Genomic DNA, 21,579 nt, shown 5'->3' with positions numbered 1-21,579 from the left:
ATCTTTTGCATTTGTCAGATACTGGAGAAAAAATGGGAGTACAATGAGACAGTACATCAGCTATTCACAGACTTCAAGAAAGCCTATGATTCAGTTAGGAGGGAAGTATTGTACAATATTCTGAGAGTTTGGGGTACCCATGAAACTAGTTAGCCTGGTTAAAATGTGTTTAAATGAAACATATGGTAAAGTCCATATGTTTGATACCATTCAGTCCAGAATCTTTTGTCTTCTTGTCTGCTGTCAAAACACATAAAAATTAGAATATACATTAACTATAATTTTGCCTGTGGTTCTGTATGGGCATGGAACTTGGTCTCTTACATTAAGGGAGGAACACAGACTGAGGGTGTCTGAGAATACTTGGACTGAAAAGAGATGAAGTGACAGGAGACTGTTGAAAACTGCATAATGAGGAGCTTCATAACTTGTACTCTTCACCATGTATAATTAGAGTGATCAAGTCAAGGAGGATGAAATGGGCAGGGCAAGTAGCATGAATTGGGATGATGAGGAATGCATATATTGCTGGGAAAGCCAGATGGAAAAAGACCACTGGGAAGACCAAGATGTAGGGGGTTAATATTATAACAGATCTTAAAGAGATAGGATGGGATGGTATGGACGGGACTGATCTGGTTTAGAATTGGGACCAGTGGAAGGATGTTATGGACATGGTAATGAACCTTTGGGCTCCATAAAATGTTGGAAAATTCTTGAGAAGCCACACAGCTGGTGTCTTCTGAAGAAGGGCCCAGCTCCGAGAGTGAACGAGTTCCTCCTAGTCTCAATTATTTCATTTACAATTCCTTCTGCTGAATGCTCAAGTTAAGTGTACACATATTTTTACAGTCTTACTTTAATTTTAACTTGAGGAAAAAGGTCATTTAATACACAGGTAAATATGGTACAATCTTGACTCTGGTAAGATAAACATCTGAAATTAGAAATGATGGAAACGGGGACCAGTGATTTCAACTCACAACTCTCTGTCCAAAATCCTACATACCTGATATTACAGCAGGAACTGGCTGAACTATTTCCTGGGGTATGGTGGTGGCAGCACCAGTTTCAGCCATGGCAGTGCCAAGTAAGACAGGCATCTTTTCAGTTTCAGGAGCCCAGCGACTACGCCGTTTACGTCTAGGACGTACATTTGCCTCACCTTCATCACTCTCATCTCCAGACTGCTTACCAGAAACTAAACAGGAAGGCATCATCAGTTTGCTTGTAAATTAAAAAAATAAATAAAATCTTATAACACAGAAATATACAAGACAGATGTAAGTACTTACCAATGTAAGAATCCAAAGATGACAAACATTAGGCAAGTGTGAGTCTAAAAAATGATTTATTTTGAGTCTCTAGTTTCCTAGTACACAGGATATCTTTCACAATTTATGAGCACTTTTCCAAAATGCTTAAATAACCTACAAGTGCTGATAATCTAAAAGTATCTTACTTTTGTCACACAAACACTGGCTCATAAACAGCTTGTATTTATAATAATCACCACATTATGAGGGTATACACCGGGAGTTGAAGTAAAGCTGTGTGCATGCTGAACCAGCTGAAATAATAATTTTACCAATTTTGATTGTAGGAATAGAACAATATAGTAAAATTTAATCAACTGAGACCTAAGTGTGCTGCTAGTGACAGAACAGTGGTAGTTAACTGCATGACCATTAAGGTAACTTGTTTATGCACTGCGAGAAATGTTTGAAGACAGAAATGGGTCACTTCCAACATTCTTGTAAAACATTACAAGTTCATGTCATCATTTTACATCAGACAATAATGAAGTTCTGTGTAAGGAAAGGGAGTCAACACTACATGCAAGGAAGCCCCCTGCACTACTGCCTCTACAGTCATGCAGTAAACTAATACTGCGCTAGTACTAGCAGCACATTTCCATCTTAACTGAATGCCCTACAGCAGGTGGAGCTACAGAAAAAGATAAATATGAGTATATAGAACAGCAGCTTTCTAAACTTCCAATGGCTTAAAAAATGTGCATGGGTATCCACAAATCAAATAATCCATTCATGGATAGTCAGAAGTGGTCTCTAAGATATTAAAATGTAAATATATATATCTGATACCTAAATTGCTGACAACCATCATTATATTAAAGTTTATATGAATACCTTCACTATGATGTGAATTGTCATCTTCCTGATCTTTTCTGCTACTTCTTGCATTTTCCTGCTTGACTGGAGTCATATCATCGGGATGCTCCCTTTTTGTGGATGCTGTGATCACTGAACTGCTCTCTGGCTGGAAACTAAGAGGAGCATACTCATCCTGCTCTTGCTTCACACATGCTGTTGGTTCATCTTTTACTTCACTGTTGGATGCATCCTCACAAATGCTTGTGCTCTTCATTTCCATTCGGAACTTTTCCACTAACTGTCGGTACTGCAGATATGCAGGGCATTCCTTATCACTCAGAAACCTGTATAAGAAAATTAAGACAGCTTCCTGCTTTAGCATCAAAGTGCATCTAACAAATCAATTCTAGAGGGTTCTGATGATGGTGTTACACTGGGCCTTGCAGAGTTTCTGGACTTTGCCCATCACCTAGTATTCTAACTCTTTCCCATCCACCAGCACACTGGGTATGCCATTTGTATTTCTGCCTGTTCTAGTCCTATGGCTTCAAGGTTACTGAAACTTAGCAAAGTTTCTTCCATTTTATGAAGCTTATAATGAAAACAAACCATTTCATAATAGTTAAAATTACATAGTCCAGTGGCATTTGAATGAACCAGTAGAGAGCTATAGCTGTATTTAAATTTGACTGGAAAGGGCTAAAGAACACAGCATTTCAGAAACTGGATCTGCTTCCATCCTAGGGTGAAAGGGTGGAAGGCACCTACTCTGATGAGTCTGTTGAGAAGATCTACCCTCAATCAATGGACCACCTATGTCATTATATATATGCATCCATATATCATCTACATCACAATGAGGTTAGCAGCTTATAAGGAAGTTTGGTATGATTGTACACACTCCTCATAGGTATGTATGAGTTTAGTTCTAAGTTTCAGATTTTGTTCCACAGATGGTACTACCAGTAGGTAGGTTTCGTAACACATAGTAAACTTCAGTATTCCTTCTGCATTTAAATCCTGGATTGGTTGTGGGTATGTTTTGATGTATTTATTTTCTGGTTCATTTTTACATTCCAGATTTTTATATGTATTTCTATAATTTTTATTGTACATTTTTTCTTGTTATCTCCCTTGACAAATCCTGATCTCAGGTGCATACACAGATGTAGTTATAGTGACACAGATCATCCAGTGACTGAGGTTAGCTCTAATTAACCCTACAGAACAGGTACTTCCCACCTGACAATGGACCAGTGCTACTGCAGCCGGTACCATTTGATGGTCTAAGCACATATGTGCACAATTATGTGAAAGAAAAAGTAGAAAAACAGCTGCCTCTGTGGTCCAGTGGTCAGAGTTCCTGGCTACAGATCCAGAGGTTTCTGGGTCAATTCCCGGTGCTACCGGATTTTCTGAGAAGTAGTGGGTCTTGAACGGGGTTCCACTCAGGCTCATGAGGATAACTGAGGAGCTACTTGAATGGAAAAGTAGCCGCTCCAGTCTCGGAAATCGAGATTAACGGCCGTGGGAATCCATTGCGCTAACCATGCAACACCCCTCTATCTGCAAAACTTGGCACTAACTTTGCTAACGAGAGGTGGTTGCTTGGTGTGTATAGTTCGATTGTGGACTAAAGCTATGGCATTCACTTTTTTTAAAGGTAGAATATCACTGTATAAATCATGGGTTACTAAAGAGAGAGCTTCTACAGTGTAACATTTATATCCAAAGGTGTGCACTGCAGTTACGGCGTGAACTTTTAATATACATGAAGCATGAGGCACAGCCAACAATTTCACTACAGCTCAAAATTTTAAAGTAAATGCCTGCTACTAGGAGAAATCAAAGTAACAATCTGAGTGTGTTAAGTTCATGCAAAAAAAAAGGGGGGGGGGCTCAAACATGGGCAATAAAAAGATGTTGAATAAGTGCTCAAAAAACAAAAACCTGGACCCCTGTGTCACGGGAGTCTTGGATATGACATCTTCATGCAGATACTGCAACAGACCTTCACGGCAAGTGTCGAACAGAATGCAAGGTTTACGTGATCAGATGGTCTATTCATAGGTGAACAATATCAAATAAGAAATTCCCCATGGCCCAGGCTGAGCAGTTGCATACCAGAAGATTGTGCCTAGTCTGTGCCAGAAGCATGAATACCTTGAAGCTCTTTGATTCGCCTGTCAACTCCACAGTCCACAGAACTATAGGTTCAAAATTTGTAGTGGCAAATCTAATGGCTATGAAATACTTCAGAATGACTGTAATGTTCTCTGTATTGACTGATGGGAGGCAGCTGATACCCTCCGTCAGTCTTAAAATCAAAATATGCTAAACGAAAACTATTCAGTAGCACTGTATTCAAATGCAGTGACATATACTGGAGAAGTGGTTGAAGGATGTCTGGAACAGAGGGCCAGGTGCTCTTTCATACAAGAGAGGAGTACTTTTTCTTGATGCTTTTTGGAGACACGTGACAGAAAAAGTAAAATTCAAAATCTATCAGCTGTATATAGATCTAGAGATCACACCTGGAGCTTCAGGTTTTACTGTCACAGTTAACAAATAATTTGTGGAATGTCTGGATTGCCTTTATGGGGACTCCAGTGGGGAAAATATGGAACTATCTGAGGCACTGTTTAGGAATAAAACAGACTACAGGGGGAGGCATCTCATCTGTATATCTTTGTCAAACAGCTTGGATGGAACAGAAGATAACATCCTGTGGGAGGCAGGTGATGATGCAGCTACTTCTTTGTATGACGAAGAAGAAAGTTGGGCTGACGGTAACAACTGGACACGGAGTAACTTGACCTTTTATCCTTGTTTTTAAGTAAAGCAGTTTACACAGTATTACTTGGTATTCCTCTGCGCTTGTGTATTAACAAAATGTGTTAATATTCACATATTAATAACCACACAAATACTTAAAACACCACTGTTTATTTACTTATAGACAGCATAGCACAGTGAAATGCAGACCTACCCAATTCTAAAATTGATATAAAAACGATTTCCTTAAAATTTTAACATTTTAAGAGAGGGGTGTCTTATATTCAGGTATATATTGTACTTATGTATACAAACAAAGCATTAGAATAAACCAAGGCACTTGGCGAATTACTCACCACAGTGAGGGATCATCCGGATTGCGTACAAGTATAATCTGCTCTATGTCATCACCACACTGGGCCACCGTGCGAGCCAAATGGTTCCTGGCCTCATCTGCAGCTGGATCTGCTGGCGCATCACTAGACTGTCCACCGTTTGGCCCTCTGGCCTGCACCACTCCCATTGCTGCTGGAGAGACTAGTAAACTCCGGTCAACACAGCACCATCCAGTTTCTGTCTGGCAGTCTCACTCGAAGTAGAATATGATCAAGAGAAATGCCTACCCAAGCTCAAGCATGGGTGAAGCTCATCTGTTAATTACCTCCAGTTCCAGAAGAAGTGCAGATGCTGGGGACTGCTGCAGGTTGTGGGCAGGCAGGGGCAGAAGCAGCAGGGGGCAGGCGTAGAGGAGGAAGAGGGTGTTGCAACAAGGGTGCCATCAATGTGGGCAGAGGGGTTGGGCCCAAAGCTTGCGTCTGAAGGACTCCAGGCAGTGGCACTGCATGATGTTGCAAGAGTGGTGGAGGATGCTGCATGAGATGAGGAGGCAGTGACTGTGAGGATGGTTGTAATGAGGGCAGGGGGTGTTGCATTGTTGGCGGTGGCTGTGGTATGGCTGGTATGACTGGAGTTGAGGCAGGGTGGATGCTCAATGTAGAAGCAAGGGGTGGTGGGGTAGGAATTGTATGAGGTTGCATGGGTGATGGTGGGGGGATACTATGCAGAGGAGGTGGAGGGGAAGAGTAGGTAATAAACTGGTGTTGAGGTGGGTTAAGGAGAGGCATGATGGGGGAAGGACGAATGCTAGGAACTGAGTACTGAACTGGACCCTTACTTGTAGATGTTATGTTTATGGGTGGAACAGCTTCCTTGTTCTCTACAGTAGCACTAGATGGAGAGTAAGGAGAGGAGGACCTGTTGGGGGCAGTAGTACTAGAGCAACATGATGGAGGTGAAGGTGAATCCTGCCCACGCCAAGCTGCCCCAGTGTCATTCCGCCCCTGCTGCTGCCATGAACCACTACTGATGTGCTTTTGTTGAAACCAATGTGATGTGCCCAGACGTTCACTGTTGCGCAGATCTTCATTCTTGTGGTCTGTGTCCTGGTCCTGATCCTGGTTCCTATCCTCATTTCCCTGCTGGTCCTGACTGGTATGGAGTTCAGCTCCTTCACCATGGGCTTCTTCCTTCTCAGCCTGTTTCTCAGTCGGTGGACCCCACGTGCCCCAGTCTGTGTCTGAAGCAAACAATTACATGTTAGGTTCTAAAAGGTTCTGGTGATGGTGTATAATGCTCAGAATTACTGGACTGAGGTTACCTCATTCTAAAGGACCCAACACAGTAGGTGTTTCCCCTCTCACTTGAGGATGGAAACAGATCCAGTTTCTGAAACATTTTGCTTTCTAGTTTTTAGAATACCGGGCAATGAACCAAGCAAGGAAAAAAAGAGATATATAGAGAGAGAGAGAGCAATTCTGAGAATTACAAGTTTAAAAGTAATTTCTGACATACTTAAAAGGCAGTTTACTTAACAATATTTCATCAACTGTTCATTATGTAGCAAAGAATGAGACAGGGTAGGATGATTGTACACTGGGAACTAAGACAGATATTAGAAGCACTATCATATAGGTATCTGCCTGGATGGACTGAGGACAATTGCTCGAGACCCCAGAATATCCAGTCTGTCCAGGCTGTGAACCAGGTATCACCTTGAAGTGAGAGGCATACTACTGTGCCAACCCCAATCACTGACATGTAGCTCTCAAATGTCTAAACTGAAGAAATAACTGGACACATTATAAAGTCACTTCTTTCATACATCTGGTTAATCCCAAGAAGTTTCTGTCAACCCCTAGTAGTTCAATTAAAATACTTGTAGCATTGTACTGGTTAATTTATATTCCATTTGTAGTGAATAATTTTCTGTTTACTTCACAAGTTCTTATAAACAGAAGTGTTAGTGCTTAAATTAAATCCCTACCAGCAGTGCATCCAAGTAACAGTGCACAGACATTCTACTGCCTTACTGTCTGGCAGAATCAAGACTGAACTACATTCACTGTTTTCACTTTCTCACATACACAGCATATCTGAGAAAGTACTCTGATGTGGGGGGATTCAGAATTTAATGGATTTACACATTTCAAGCCCGCGAATATGAAAAAGTGATTTTTGGTGTGCATGGATGTGCACCTAACTAGTGCCTGAACAACTGGATGGATTTAATTCACATTTGGTATTCATGGGTTTATCTACCACAGACAGGTTTCTAGTAAATATGAACATTCTAACTCCAAAAATATGAGCCCTTGAAATGGGCTCATAAATCAATATGACGACCTTCTTGAAAATAGCTCAAACAATTTTGATCAAATTTCAGTACATTATGGGGACAATTTTCCTAAATAAATATGTGGCACCTTCAGAAACAGTGATATGAACACTAGAGGCCTAAATGCAAAATGTTAATTTTGTCAAATTCATCTTTATTGTTGGTATGGATTAACTGTTGTTTTGTATTCAGTAACCAGCAATGGTCTACTAAGCAACAGTCTTATTTAATTTCCACTGTAACACAGTCAAGGTCAACTGTACAAGAGATGTTCAGTGTCTGCACTGACTTTTCACATTCTGTGTTTATCGTGGTTACACACAAATCACTGAGAAAACAGTGATGCAGCAAAGCAAGAGCAGTCCTTCCTGGTTATACTAATATCTAACATGTGATCAAAAGGATCTGTAAATTGAATATTAAAATAAGTTCTATCCAGTGACTGCAAGTTCAAGTTAACACTGTATGGACATTAAGCACAGACAGTGAAAGGCTTAGACTATTTCTAAGTCATGTCCTGTTTTATGTAATGGTACTGCAGACAACGTCCTTTTACATGAAGATATGATGGTTAAACCATTAAAAAGAGAGTTCTGTCTTCTGGGATATAGTGCCATGTAGTCTGATGAAAGTTAACCGATGTTTTGGAGGAACATGTAGCTTCCATCTCCAGGGTTGATGAATAAGACAAATAAGCTCTGCTTGCTACCTGCTTCATGTTGGTTTCTTGCATAGGCATTACCACCAGTAAAGGTACAATAGGACATATGGAGGATTTAAGACCACAGAAACTGTTTTCAAGACAAATTATACTGTCATATTATTATCTCTGTATTACTATATTATTATTATTATTATTATTATTATTATTATCATTTATTATAATTTGGCATACTATTTCTGTATTATTATATTCTTATTACTATTTAGTATTAGTATTAATATTAATCTTTGACTTGTCCCATATCATGTATAATGATTCATGGATGAAATAAAATTGAATTGAATTGAATTGCTTGGCCTATTGTTCAACCATGAAGATGGAGGTGACATGTCCCACTGAAATATGGGTTGACTTTCAACAGACTACATCTCAGAAGATAGAATCCTTCATAACCACTGCTGTGAGAAGTTCAAATCCTACAATACAAAGAGTTTTGGACAGATTATGAAATGGAAAGAACTGTTCCAAACATACAAAGCATGTTTCAAAGAATTAATTGTGAACATAATTTACAGTAGTAAGTCAATACATAACAGCTGGTGACATAAATTTTGCTATACCTGAGGCATGTTTATGATAAGCTGACGTTGCAGGAGCAGAAGCTGAACATTTTGTGTCAGTACTGACATTACTATTTGTAACTGACACATCATCTCCTTTTTTGGACTTAACTTCTGAAATGAAAATTATATTAAAAATCAAGTGATGAAAATGGAAAAGTTTTCTTCAGATTATCACTATTTCAGGTGGGAAAAAAATGGTTTCATATGCAATTAATGAGGAATACTTAATTTGGGGAAACTAGTATAAATCTCCAATGGAATTGTAACATACCCTATGTGATTGTGAGGCCATAGCTTACTTAAGATTTTGTCACCTGGGTCAGTTTTTCATGGAACCAAGTGACTTTTATGATGCCCCCATAAATAAAGTCATACATTTCATTTGAAGTGCAGGATTAATAAGGGGTTAATCCAAAGGGGAAGCACAAAGATCATTGGAGATCACAGTGCGAGGGCTGGATTTTATGGCCCATCGCTTACATGGAATGGTAACCAGAAACTAATTAAGATGTGTCAAAGGGTAGTAAGGATGCTGTAATAACTACAGATGACTCTAGTTTAAAGTGGGAAATGGGATTGATGTGTATGAAGTGGGAGATCTGGGGGGAGGAAATGGCCATGCCCTAATTTACTGTACTACCACACTGCTCAGAACAGTTGAGCCCAGATGGAATTTCAAACTTTGAACCTTCAAAATGCAAAAACAAAAACAAGAATGGAGACTCAGTCCTTTGTACTACTCCTTCTAATGGGCCTTAAGCCCTGACAATAAGGATGATGACATAACAGTATGCAGCAATGGTCTAATGATTGGCAGAGGAAAACCATCTCAATACCTCTTTGTTCAGTACAAATCCTAGGACCAAAGCTTGATGTCTTGGGTGAGAACCTAGCAAAACTACACAACTATGGCATGACCTACTATGTACAACAGGTATATTACTTTAATTATGCTGTTCTGCATTTATACAAGTGGAATATATTATTTATACAACACTGTAACAGACATGAAAGCTTCTTAAAAGTTAAGTAGGCATTAGCTTCATATCTGATTTGGAAAGTTCTCTACTTTATTTCAAAATATTACATTGAGAATGAATTCCATTCTTGGCATTAAATATGTCCTGTCAAGAATCAAATTAAATCAAATCACTTCAGGTGTCACCACCAACAATAATAATGTAGCACTACCATATACAAAAGTATACATATGGTTAGGAAAAATGTACATAACCACTCTATTTATTCTGACGATGGATGAAAAGAGCAATATTTTTACTCACACAAACAATTATCTTCCTGCAGATTAAAAACGTTGTAACATAAAGGCACAGCGAATAAAAGGAGACAGTAACATTACCGAAGTCCTCAAAGAGAATTATCATGCAACTTTCCAAATTTTGAGACCTGCATTTCACTTCAGCACTTTCCACATCTCTGACATTGTTATATAAATGGAGAGTTATTTTTACAAGCATTTTACATAATTTGTAGAACTGTCCTACTTCTCAGAAAACCAGTTTGAGTCTCAGTTGAGACAGAAGGTATCTAAAATGTCTGCAATCCTCTTGGAGGCAGTAACTCATTTTTTATTTTAAAACAAATTCATGAAACTAATGGTTATCAGTGGTGTTCTTATGTTTGTTTCAGGGGGGGGGGAAGGGGAAGGCCAAGCCTTTTAAAAACAAAACTGAAATCCTAACACTATGGACTTGTAGGACACAAATGTGAGGTTAGATTCTGTATCTTGTTTTTACAAATGAACTAAGAATCTGGATCTCATTTTTACACATAAACTTCTAAGGATGGCAGCACTAATGTGGCAGACATGAGGGCAAAGTCTTGGGTCATCTCTTTTAAATGAAATTCTTTTGCTTTTATCTCATGCCTGGCCTATGGGTGTTCAGACCAAACAGTTCAAGAAAAATGAATTTATCTCGCATGCTGAGTGGGGGCTAGAAACACAGCAACATGCCAGAAAATAATGACCCACCTTCCACTAGTGACAGAAATATAAACCAATTTACCAACTTCTCAATAAAATTTCAGTACCTAATTATACGCATTCTTCACTTTGAGACAGGATATTCAGATTCTCTCAAGTTATGCTGCAAAATGGAAGAAAACCAAGGAAGGAAAAAATGTAAAGACATATGCCATTAATTTAAAGATATGGTGTTTCTGGTTTACCCTTTACACCAGATAATTTCTTGAACTGATCCAGGAAACTTCCATCATTCGAGAATATGTTCACTGATCCTGGAACCTTCGAACTGTTGGTATCTTCTGACTGTGAAGAATCTCTCTTCCATCGCTGGTCTTGATTGCTATGCAAAAATTTCCAGCCAGGACAATTAAGGAAATAATTACAATTTCTACAATTTCTACCTAAGTATGTTATATTTTAGTGTCCTGTTACACTAACCGTCTTACAGTGTATACACTACCTAAGTATATGCGTGGACACTAACTTACTACAAAATCATGACTTTAGTGACTAATGAGCATATTCACAGATTTTGTTCTAAAAGCAGGCAAAACACACTTAATGAAATAAAAATACAGAGCCAGAAAAATTAAACATTTTAAAAATATGTTAAATAGTTTTGAGTAAAGTACATTTCAGGTTTCATTCTTGAAGTCACTAACAGTGTTAAGCTTGTAACTCAAACTTTCTACATCATAAATGACCTACAACAGCACATGAAACTTGTTAGGCTAATTAAAATCTGTTTAAATGAAACCAACTGAAAAGTCCACAAAGGCAAACATTTGTCTAATGCACTGCCTATTCAGAATGGCCTGAAACAAGATTCTTTGTTTTAACTGAATTTTAAATTTCTTTTAAAATATTCTGAAAGGTCCAACAAAATTAATATAGATTGTAAGTAAATAATAAACTTCAGTTTCTGGTTGATACAGATGATATTAAACAAATTATCAAGGCTCTGTCAAATTACAAGACAACTGCTTAATTTAACATATGTGAAATCCCAGCATGTTTTGATGTCAGAATGTCATCCTCAGAGGTGTTTTTTTTCTTTTAACATGATTGTACCCATATTCTAAAAACGTGTACTATGCATAGCAAAGAAAGTCATGTAACGATGTGTTCTGGTACAGACTAAAAGTAAAAAATTCCTTTAAACAATTCAAGGATCTTATAAGATTTGAAATTCAAGCACAAATATGTTTCTTTGTGTTACATAAAGTGGTGTAGAGCTCAGTTAAAAGAGCAAATGGATTCATTCTTGTAAACAATAAAACAAATGTAAATCAGTGCTCATACAGAAACACAGAAGACTGCAAATGTTTAAAGAGGAGGTAAGAATTTAGAGGTGTTAATGAAGAGAACCTTGACCCACAGAATGTGAAATTGCTGAGATTGTGTGTGATGTAGCCCCTGTCCTGGTTAAAATTGGACTGTTAACCTAATGAGTGTGCACAGCTTAACTTTACAGTCCATCTTCTGAGCCATGCAGAGGATCTAACAGTTATTATCTTTGCCTTTGTGTTCTTCAGTCACTTTGTCTAGCGTTTTGTGTAAACTGTCTTTAATTCTCCCAATCTTTTCTGTGGCTTGAGTTCGCTTGCTTGCCGGCGTAGTGCAAACTTTAGTGGATAGAGGGTGTCGCGTGGTCAGCACAACAAATCCCCACGGCCGTTAATTTTGGTTTCCTAGACCAGAGCCGCTATTTCCTTGAAATAGATCCTCAATTATCCTCACGAGGCTGAGTGGACCCCGTTCCAGAACCACTACTCACAAAATCTGGTAGCGCCAGGAATCAAACCAGGACCTCTGAATCTGTAGCCAGGAACTCTGACCACTAGACCACTGAGACGGTTTTTAGTGTTGAAAATATGTGAAGTGAATTCTGAATCCTCTCTGTTTAGTCTGATATGGCAAATATGCTCTTTGTATATTAGCAGATGTCTCCCAGATTGGCCTATATAACCTTTCTGTTAGTCCAAGCATAGTGATTTATAAATATCAGCACTGCAGTACATTGCTGTTTTTGTTTCAAGCATGTCTTTTATGTGTATGTTTGAGTGTTTAAACAGTTTTATGATAGCCAAAATACTTGCCACTGTATGTAAAGTCTTCCCATTTCTTTTGCGTCCCATTCTCTTTGTGTGTGACCATTTCTCATCTTTTTGACAAGACCCTCCTCAGCCCCCTTTATTTTCAGTGAACAATCACCCCCAACAATGTAATTAAAATGAATTCAACCATCGGCACTCGTACATACTCATGCTCGTATTTATAATACTGTTCATTGTCAATTAACTTATAACTGTTTCACCCATATATGCTGCACAATAGAATAACAAAAAAGATACAAAAACATTTAACTAACCAACCAATCATTTAGCAACCACACAACTAAAACATACTAAGTAACTCCACAGAGCTGAGTCCTTCTTGAAAACCCAATAGCTACTCTAGATGTGCAATGTAGGTTCCTTACATAAACTTTAAGTGCAGTGTTAAAATTTATTAAGAAACTAACTTTCATAAATTAAAATTACTTATATTCAATTAGAATCTATCTGAATTAAATTTTATAAAAGCAAAATATTTAATTAATTCAGCAATTTATGCTTTGGTGCTAATAAGAGTCATAGTACCAATTCTTTGTTCTGTGTACCTAACTATAAACTGACTTGAGGGCCTCCCACGACACAATCTCTGTGGCAAATAAATCAGACTCTGTTCCCTGGATGCTGAAGTTCTGACTGTTAACACCTCATGCTTATCAGCTCCCTAGTCTGATTATGTTTTCTTTTTCTTTTTTTTAATTTTTCTCATTGGTGCTCAAACCCATAATTAATTTAATCTGACATATTCATTTCTAGAACCCTGAGTAGGAGAGCTGAGATGAAGTGTGAGAGGTTCAGCCATAGTATGGTGCTATGAGTCCTTACAAGCAAGCATTTTCTGGTGGCACACTAGAGTGATACCAGAATCTTTCCTTTCACAAAACGTACAATAAAAGAATTTAAAACTTATTACCAATAAAATAAAGATGGAATAAGACTAAAAATTAAGAACTGACACAGACAAGAACCAGCCTCATATGTAAAACTGAATACTGTTCTTCTTCTCTACTTTCAAGGTTTAATGTTAGTTAGAAAACTCAAGAAGCATGTACCTTCGTGCATGTGCTGTATTTCGGATATGTTGTGCAGAGATTTAAGTACCTTTACTGTGACATATCACATGTATATGTTCTTTATATCTGTGTTCCAAGATGTGTTCTATCGCATGTATCATGGTGGGGATTCAAGATGCTTTACTGCCTATTCTAATGTTTTTGCATTTGCCGTTTTTTATGTAGATTTTCAAGTAGATGTTTCTGAATAATGGTGCACATGTGGCAGACTGTTTTTATATTGTTGCTTTTGAATAGTTTTGTAATAGGTTTGATTTCTTTATAAAAAATGAAAGCCAAGTTTAAAAAAAATGGGGGCACAGTTAAAGGCAAGTAAGTTGGAAGAAACTTGAACATGATTCTAGAAACAAAGCCATCATGTGCAAATGTAGCATTAATACATGGTCTCAGGCTGGAGACAATTCCATGATCCAATGCCAAAAATGAAATTAAAAACCCACATGAGCTGTCTACGCAACTTATATGGAGCAATTTTGATTTGTGGCATACCGCTTTTTGATTACAGATATGGCTTATATATGTTTTCATCCAACACTTTGATATAGTAATAGTTGTTTGACGAAAACGTACATAAACAGCCCTTATATGACTTCGGGTTCGATTACCTGCAAACGAATACTAACCACGTATAAAAAAAAACACGCACCATTTAAAATCACCCAAATGTTTAAGAGTAAGCAACATATTCGGAAATATGGAGTATAATATGTAGTGAACTGCGTCAAAGGTCATAAAATCGGGAAGCGTTGGATATAAAATGTCAACATACCTTTTCCAGAACGGTTTTCTGTTCACTTTATGTTGGCCACTGTTGGAGTTCGATCTGTTTCCAGGGCCTGATCTGCAATTCCCAGATACACCTTGCAACTTTTTCAATGCCTCTTCAGTTTCCTTCTTCTTCTGGTCTTCTAATTTTTCTTGTATTTCTCGCTTCTTCTGCTCAATAAGTTGTTCTTGTTTTGACATTTGTGCAAACCTTTCATTTCTTGTCGTTTTTGAAGCAAATGGGTCGGAACCTCTAATCCCACGATACGCCATTTTTACGTAGCTCCAACTGACGGTGAATAAAGCGCATCAGTACCGATCAGCACGGCCACAAAACACCGAACAACCAGTCCGAACACACGAACCACACGACCCACACGACTATACAGACCAACACACACGACACAAACGACGCAGACCAACACAGACGGTTAGGTGGTAAGACTGCGCAAACCGGTCCAAACCGAAACAGACTATCTCGCATATCTCGGATTGTACAAACCGTACAAACCATTGGCTAATGGCTACTGCGTCCGTACTACCAATCGTATAGCATCAGAATTCTCCATCTTCAAGATTAAAATTTTTCTACAGTTCTCTGAATAATTTTTTTTGGTTTATGTTCTTGTATTTTGAGTGTCAGACCGAAAACATAGCTGCTGGTATAGCAAATATTAAAACCACTGTTATAGCAAATATGGAAACGACTGCCGTCATTATCAGGCCCAGGGAAATTAAGGCTATTGCTGGGCAGCTTGGCCGCTGTGACGAAAGCACTACAGCTTCCATCTATTTTCAGATATGAATCTATTTCCACAAAAAGGTTGCCGCCAGTGCCGAGAGCACGATTGGTAAGAAGGTATTCTATCATAAAACGGGCCAATGCGTCTTCCCCCTCCCAAAACACCGGTAGCGACAACAGAGGCTACTAAGCAATTGTTCACAAGAGTAGCAATAATTTTACAGTCTGATCTTTTATACTGCAGACGTTCTTACTAAGTGGTGTTCTTTTGGTGGAAATGAGTTTATCATCACTTCGCTCATATCCATCCGGAAAAGTTTTCTTACCAGGGAACATTTCATTTACATCAATCCAGCACCTCCTCACTGAAAAAGGCAATGGACACTGTGAACTGTGACACACATAGAAAACTTGTGGTTAGGAAAGCTAAAGGTGGGTAAACTTGTAAGAAAATTCTGTTTTCATCAGATATACCTGTATTCATCTTCATAACTTTGGTCACAACTCACACTAAGAATATACAGAACTAGCTTTTTGGTTACATTAATGTATTATAAATCATGCATAGCAAGTAATAACACTGAGGTTTCCATGTATTAATTTCAGTTGTATGATGCTCAAGAATCTGAAATACAGTCTTGTTAACAAGGTAACGATTGCATTTAATAATATATTAAAAGCAATAAAACAATTGCTAAGAGGAGATTGAACTTGGGTAATGCTTGCTACCATTCAGTACAGAGCCTTTTGTCTTCTCATCTGCTGTTTAAAAACATAAAAATTAGACAATACAAAACTATAATTTTGCCTGTGGTTCTGTATGGGTGTGAAACTTGGTCCCTGATATTAAAGGAGGAACATAGCTTGAGGATGTTGGAGAACAGGGTGCTAAGGAGAATATTTGGACCGAAAAGAGATGAAGTGACAGAAGGTTGGAGAAAACTGCATAATGAGGAGCTTCATAATTTGTACTCTTTGCCAATTATAATTGTAATAATAAAGTCAAGGAGGCTGAGATGGGCAGGACAAGTAGCACGAATGGAGGAGAGGAGAAATGCATATAGGATATTGATGGGAAAGCTGGAAGAAAGGAGACCACTGGGAAGACCAAGGTGTAGATGGGTGGACAATATTAAAATGGATCTCAGAGAGATAGGATGGGATGATATGGATTGGATTGATCTGGCTCAGGATAGGGACAGGTGGAGGGCTCTTGTGAACATGGAAACGAACCTTCGGGTTCCATAAAATTCTGGTAAGTTCTTGAGTGGCTGCACAATTGGCAGCTTCTCAAGAAAGGTTCAGCTCCATGAGTGAGTGAATAAAAGAGTTGCAGAACTACGAAAAATCTCACGATCTTGAAACACACTCATGATTTCAAGTTCGATATTGAACATAATAATGTGGTGAAAATAATAAAACAACTGAAAAAATAAAACGAACATTGAAAATCTGATATATATATCTGATTATGTATGTTCACAAGTTCAATACTGAGCATAATAATGCAGCCAAAATAAAAAAATAACTGAAGGAATATACCCATAACAATAAAATATCTCAATAATATCCACAAAACAACAAAACTGCTGAATGAACTATATAAATACTATTAACTAAAACTCCTTAACTAAGGAATAGGTAATAAGCTCAATTACAACATACACACTGAATACCGATATTTACTCTGCTTCACTGTGTTTCATACTGAAGTAGATAACCTGAACATCTGAAGTCAGTTATAAAGTAATGCCACTTCATTCTTACTTACACATAAACAAGAACCACATGTGTCAGAAAACAATTTCCCATAGAACTATGAACAGAAATATAATCACTTCAAGATAAAGCGCAGAATGAACAGTGACCATCTTCTGAAAGTGAAGTTCTAATATACTGAGATGAAAAAGACATGTTTGTAAAATGGGGAAGAGGAGCTCAAGTTCAGAATAGGTTTCTTGTATGTAATCCTTCACTGCAGTTGATGACAATGTTATCAATGAATACACAATACCCGAGGACTGAGATAAGAGCATGTGAATGCGTCATAGTTTCTGTTACTGCACTGCAATTGGTTGTCATCAGTGTTACTATCTCCAGTCAAGAATTATTCATATTCATTATATATAATATTATTATTAATATTAATATTGCCACCAATGACTCACACAACTGGCCAGACATAACACAGTTCAGCTGATATGGGTGCCAGGCCATGAGGGGTATTGCTGGGAATGAAACTGCAGATCAGCTGGCAAGAACAGGATCTGAACAACCGTTCATAGGACCTGAACCAGCTTGCGGCATCTCAATTGGAGTTGCCAAGAAAGCGATCGGAGACTGGACTAACAGAAATCACAAAAAACACTGGGAATCCACAACTGGACTCAAACAGGCAAAAGGACCCTCTGCCAAAAGAACGAGGGCCCTGTTAAAATTAAACAGATATCAATTAAGATGGGTGGTAGGATTACTTACTGGACACTGCTACCTAAAAGAGCACCTCTTGAAACTGGGACTGACAGATGACCCAACTTGTGAAAGGTGCCTATAAGAAGATGAATCAATCACACACATCTTATGTGAATGTGAGGCTATAGCTTACTTAAGATTTCACCACCTAGGTCAATTCTTCATGGAACCAAGTGACTTTTATGATGCCCCCATAAATAAAGTCCTAAATTTCATTTGAAGTGTAGGATTAATAAAGGGTTACCCCAAAGGGGAAGCACAATAGATCATTGAAGGTTGTGGTGTGAGGGCCGGTTTTTATGGCTCACCCCCATACTCATACTTATATTCATACAAGCTATGACACACACGACTTTGTGGGCATTTACAAGTGAATCTCTGGATGTATTTTATTCAAATTTACTTTCTTGTGATGGATTAAATTATGAAAACTTGATATTGAATCATAAACCTTATTCCAAGAATAATAAATTCAGACCTTAAGACAAAAAGATATAAGCAAGCAGAACCTTTAATCACTATCATACTCTTCATAATGTTTACTGACAGTGTGAATGATTGGCATATTGGCAAGGTACAGTCACAACAGGAAAACATCTGCTTTATCACATTGTTGCTGCATTTTCTTTCAGTGTGTGTAACAATTCTAAACACACTGTGCTGGAGCTTGTTTCCTTTATTAATAGTAAATAATTCTGATAATTTCCTTAAATATGTTTGCTTTGTTAAGTATACATTTATAAATAACGCACACTGTGGGCTTCAGAATTTTGTGGTACAATTTCACTTACAACATACTCTCCAAATTCAGCTGTCCCCTGGTAATGAAACATTTGTGGATCCAACTCTCATACATTTTTAACTTTAGTTTCAATCCCAGGAAAACAAAAACTTGTGGTATTTACACATCAATTTGTGATTTCTTTTGTGTCATTTACAGTAAAATATTTATAAGTGCATTCTCTTCCACCAAACCGAGTCTAAGTCATCCTGACTGGCATGGAAAACACGGGCAAGTATAAATGTTCCACATTTGTTAGAAATTGCTAAATACATGTACAAGACTTTCTCTTAAAAGTTATGTTCCTTTATTTTACACCATACAACATAATTTTTGTCTCACTTTCACACATCAGTTTTATTATACATAATCTTACAAAGAGGGAAAGGGAAAATAAAACAACTATATAACTTTAATGTGGAATGTAGAACACAAATTTATTGATTGAAATACAGAGTAGTTAAACTGGTCTGTTAGTCGCACAAGAAGATTTTATTACTGTAGCTTTTGTATGACACAACTGCCTCCTATATCAACATGTATTCTTCTGATGGATGGATATAAACATTTATAACAGCTCTAGAACTAGCCCATAGGTGGGAGAGGAAAAAAAGGGAGATCATAACTTCATATGTGGACAAGTTTTTTGAACTGTTTTAATTAATGAACATACATCCATGATGGCACAATGGGACAATTTTAATAATGTAAGCTATTCAATTTCACCTACAATAATGTGAGGATGAAACCCTATTTTAAATTTCAGTCTTTCTTTTACTCTTGTGGGAACTGCCCGCATTCAAGCCCGCTGTTTACTCGCCGTTGCTAAGCAATGATACTTGCATTGTCACATTTGCTTGAATGTGGGCAGTTCCCACACTCTCATCAAAGTACTATACTCTTTAAGTTTTTCATCTTCTCGCCTTCATGAACAGTTGGACTTCTTCAGCCTAGCATTCTATGGTTTGGAAACTCTTATGGTTCAGGAAATATCTTGATGGGTGGTCATGGAAAACTTATGTTATTGCTCCAACATCTGCTCTGGTAATACTCTTGAGTTTTCATATCCTGCTGAAACTCATTTTTTAGTTTGCAGCATGTTTAATTATAGTAAATACTTTTATACAGTAACAAGAGTTTACTGATCATGTAGAACAGATCAACAATCGTTAAGAAGCTCAGATACAGAAACATCACTGAAGAACTCATAAAATTTATGGTGCTGAAGTGTCATAAATTATGGCATTAAAATGCAGAATAAAGAAATATGAAGCTCTACAGTACAATAAATGGAAAACAGATTATAATCTCATGCAGATAGGTTTAATAATGCTGCCCTTAAATAAACAGTTTATTCATAAATGTTGCAAACATTATCCAGCATTTCGTACTGCTGCTGTGTTTTATCTACATAATTAATAAAACAATTCAGGACAGTGAATGTATTTATTTCAGCAGATGACCTTATCACTCATGCCAAAGATACCTTCTTAGTGACTCCACCTTCCTTCTACCTACTCTCTACTTGGGGATGATGGCAATGGTAACTGCATTCATCCCTAGCTACACTGCCATGTTCACAATCCTCCCTGGATGGAATGGTGTGCCCAAGTTTGACCCTTAGGCAATAAAAGGTGGAATCGTGAAATAAATATTTGATGACAATAAAACATAAGTTCAGGACAAACAGCAAAAAACAATAATAAAATAATAGTGACGTTGACTGTTTCTTAAGTAATATAAATATGCACTGCAACAGCTGCAAAACCATATGACTCTGACCACCTTGGTCAGTCCAGACAGAAAACCAAATAATGTGATCACTTGGAGCCATCTGCCTACCCCAGACCTAGAAAATCAACAAAATACACATAACATTGAGAGACAATCCTGATCATGTTACCCATTATATGTCATAACAGTAACACCATATGGACCAATAGCTAACCCAAACAAATAATAATTTAACACCAAACAGAAAACCTACTCGCAACATCCTCAATGAAAAAGTACATTATCGTTGCAACAAGGAGGCCCCTTGCCCTAAACGGCCAGAGTGAAGAATCAAAACAGAATTTGGAGAGACTAGACTGAAACAGGACTTTGTTATCTACTTCACTGACTGATGGTAAGCAGACTGCTCTCATATATCTCCACCCATACAAAAGGAGGTCATCCTTTCCAAACATGGGAGGAGGGGGGAATCACATGGTAAAAAGGGATGATGGGCCAACGGTAAACGAGTCATGGATGCTTCTGGAAGGGGAGGTGAAGGTACCGGGATGAAATGCGTTACTCCTGAGCCATTGGAGTAGAAAACATGGCTCACTTCCAAGTGGAAAACTTCATGACCCACACCAAAAGGGTTGCAAGGCTATAGGGATAGAAGTCTACCAGTGTGCTTTCATTGTTTGTTCCTTTTTGCATAGTATGGATTCATAAAGAAAAGATTCAGTGTATGACAGAGATGTCAGAAGATGGGAGGGGGTGAAATTCAATATGCAACAATGGTTTATGCATTTTTCCCCCTAGTTTCTCTAGTACTCTATCAATTCTAATGGCTATGGCAGTTCAGTGGACGACAGAAGAGGACATGAAATGGAAAGAACAAAGAAAGCAGTTATAACATTATTATACTTAAGCATCCTGTTGCACTCTACACGATAAATGATACAACCTCTGTCCCAAGTGCAAACAATATATTGTGACATGTTGACCCCTACCTCACCAGCGGAACGTAGCGGTAAAGTAGCGCTCGCGTAATAGGTGAATCATCACCCCGCCACTCTCCCCGC

General features: G+C 38.0%; 1 protein-coding gene across 3 annotated transcripts in view; it reads right to left on the bottom strand.

Annotated features, from left to right (window-relative positions):
- LOC111874536 (max-binding protein MNT) overlaps nucleotides 1–15,226 on the bottom strand; it is a 32,509-nt gene extending 17,283 nt beyond the window's left edge. Inside the window, exons 1-7 of one of the 3 annotated variants that reach the window (XM_023870114.2) lie at nucleotides 14,794–15,226; nucleotides 11,041–11,177; nucleotides 8,848–8,961; nucleotides 5,551–6,465; nucleotides 5,246–5,426; nucleotides 2,151–2,458; nucleotides 1,010–1,201 (exon numbers count right to left, since the gene is read on the bottom strand). In XM_023870114.2, the coding sequence (XP_023725882.1) occupies nucleotides 1,010–1,201; nucleotides 2,151–2,458; nucleotides 5,246–5,426; nucleotides 5,551–6,465; nucleotides 8,848–8,961; nucleotides 11,041–11,177; nucleotides 14,794–15,062 (2,116 nt within the window). In that variant the 5' untranslated portion in view covers nucleotides 15,063–15,226. The remainder of the gene's footprint in view (nucleotides 1–1,009; nucleotides 1,202–2,150; nucleotides 2,459–5,245; nucleotides 5,427–5,550; nucleotides 6,466–8,847; nucleotides 8,962–11,040; nucleotides 11,178–14,793) is intronic. The other 2 variants (XM_023870112.2, XM_023870113.2) reach the window with 2 other exon arrangements.
- Between the last annotated feature and the right edge of the window lie 6,353 nt (nucleotides 15,227–21,579).

This window comes from Cryptotermes secundus, unplaced genomic scaffold (assembly GCF_002891405.2).
Source record: "Cryptotermes secundus unplaced genomic scaffold, Csec_1.0 scaffold818, whole genome shotgun sequence".
In the NCBI taxonomy this organism is placed as follows: domain Eukaryota; kingdom Metazoa; phylum Arthropoda; class Insecta; order Blattodea; family Kalotermitidae; genus Cryptotermes; species Cryptotermes secundus.
This window is presented reverse-complemented; position numbering and strand designations above follow the sequence as displayed.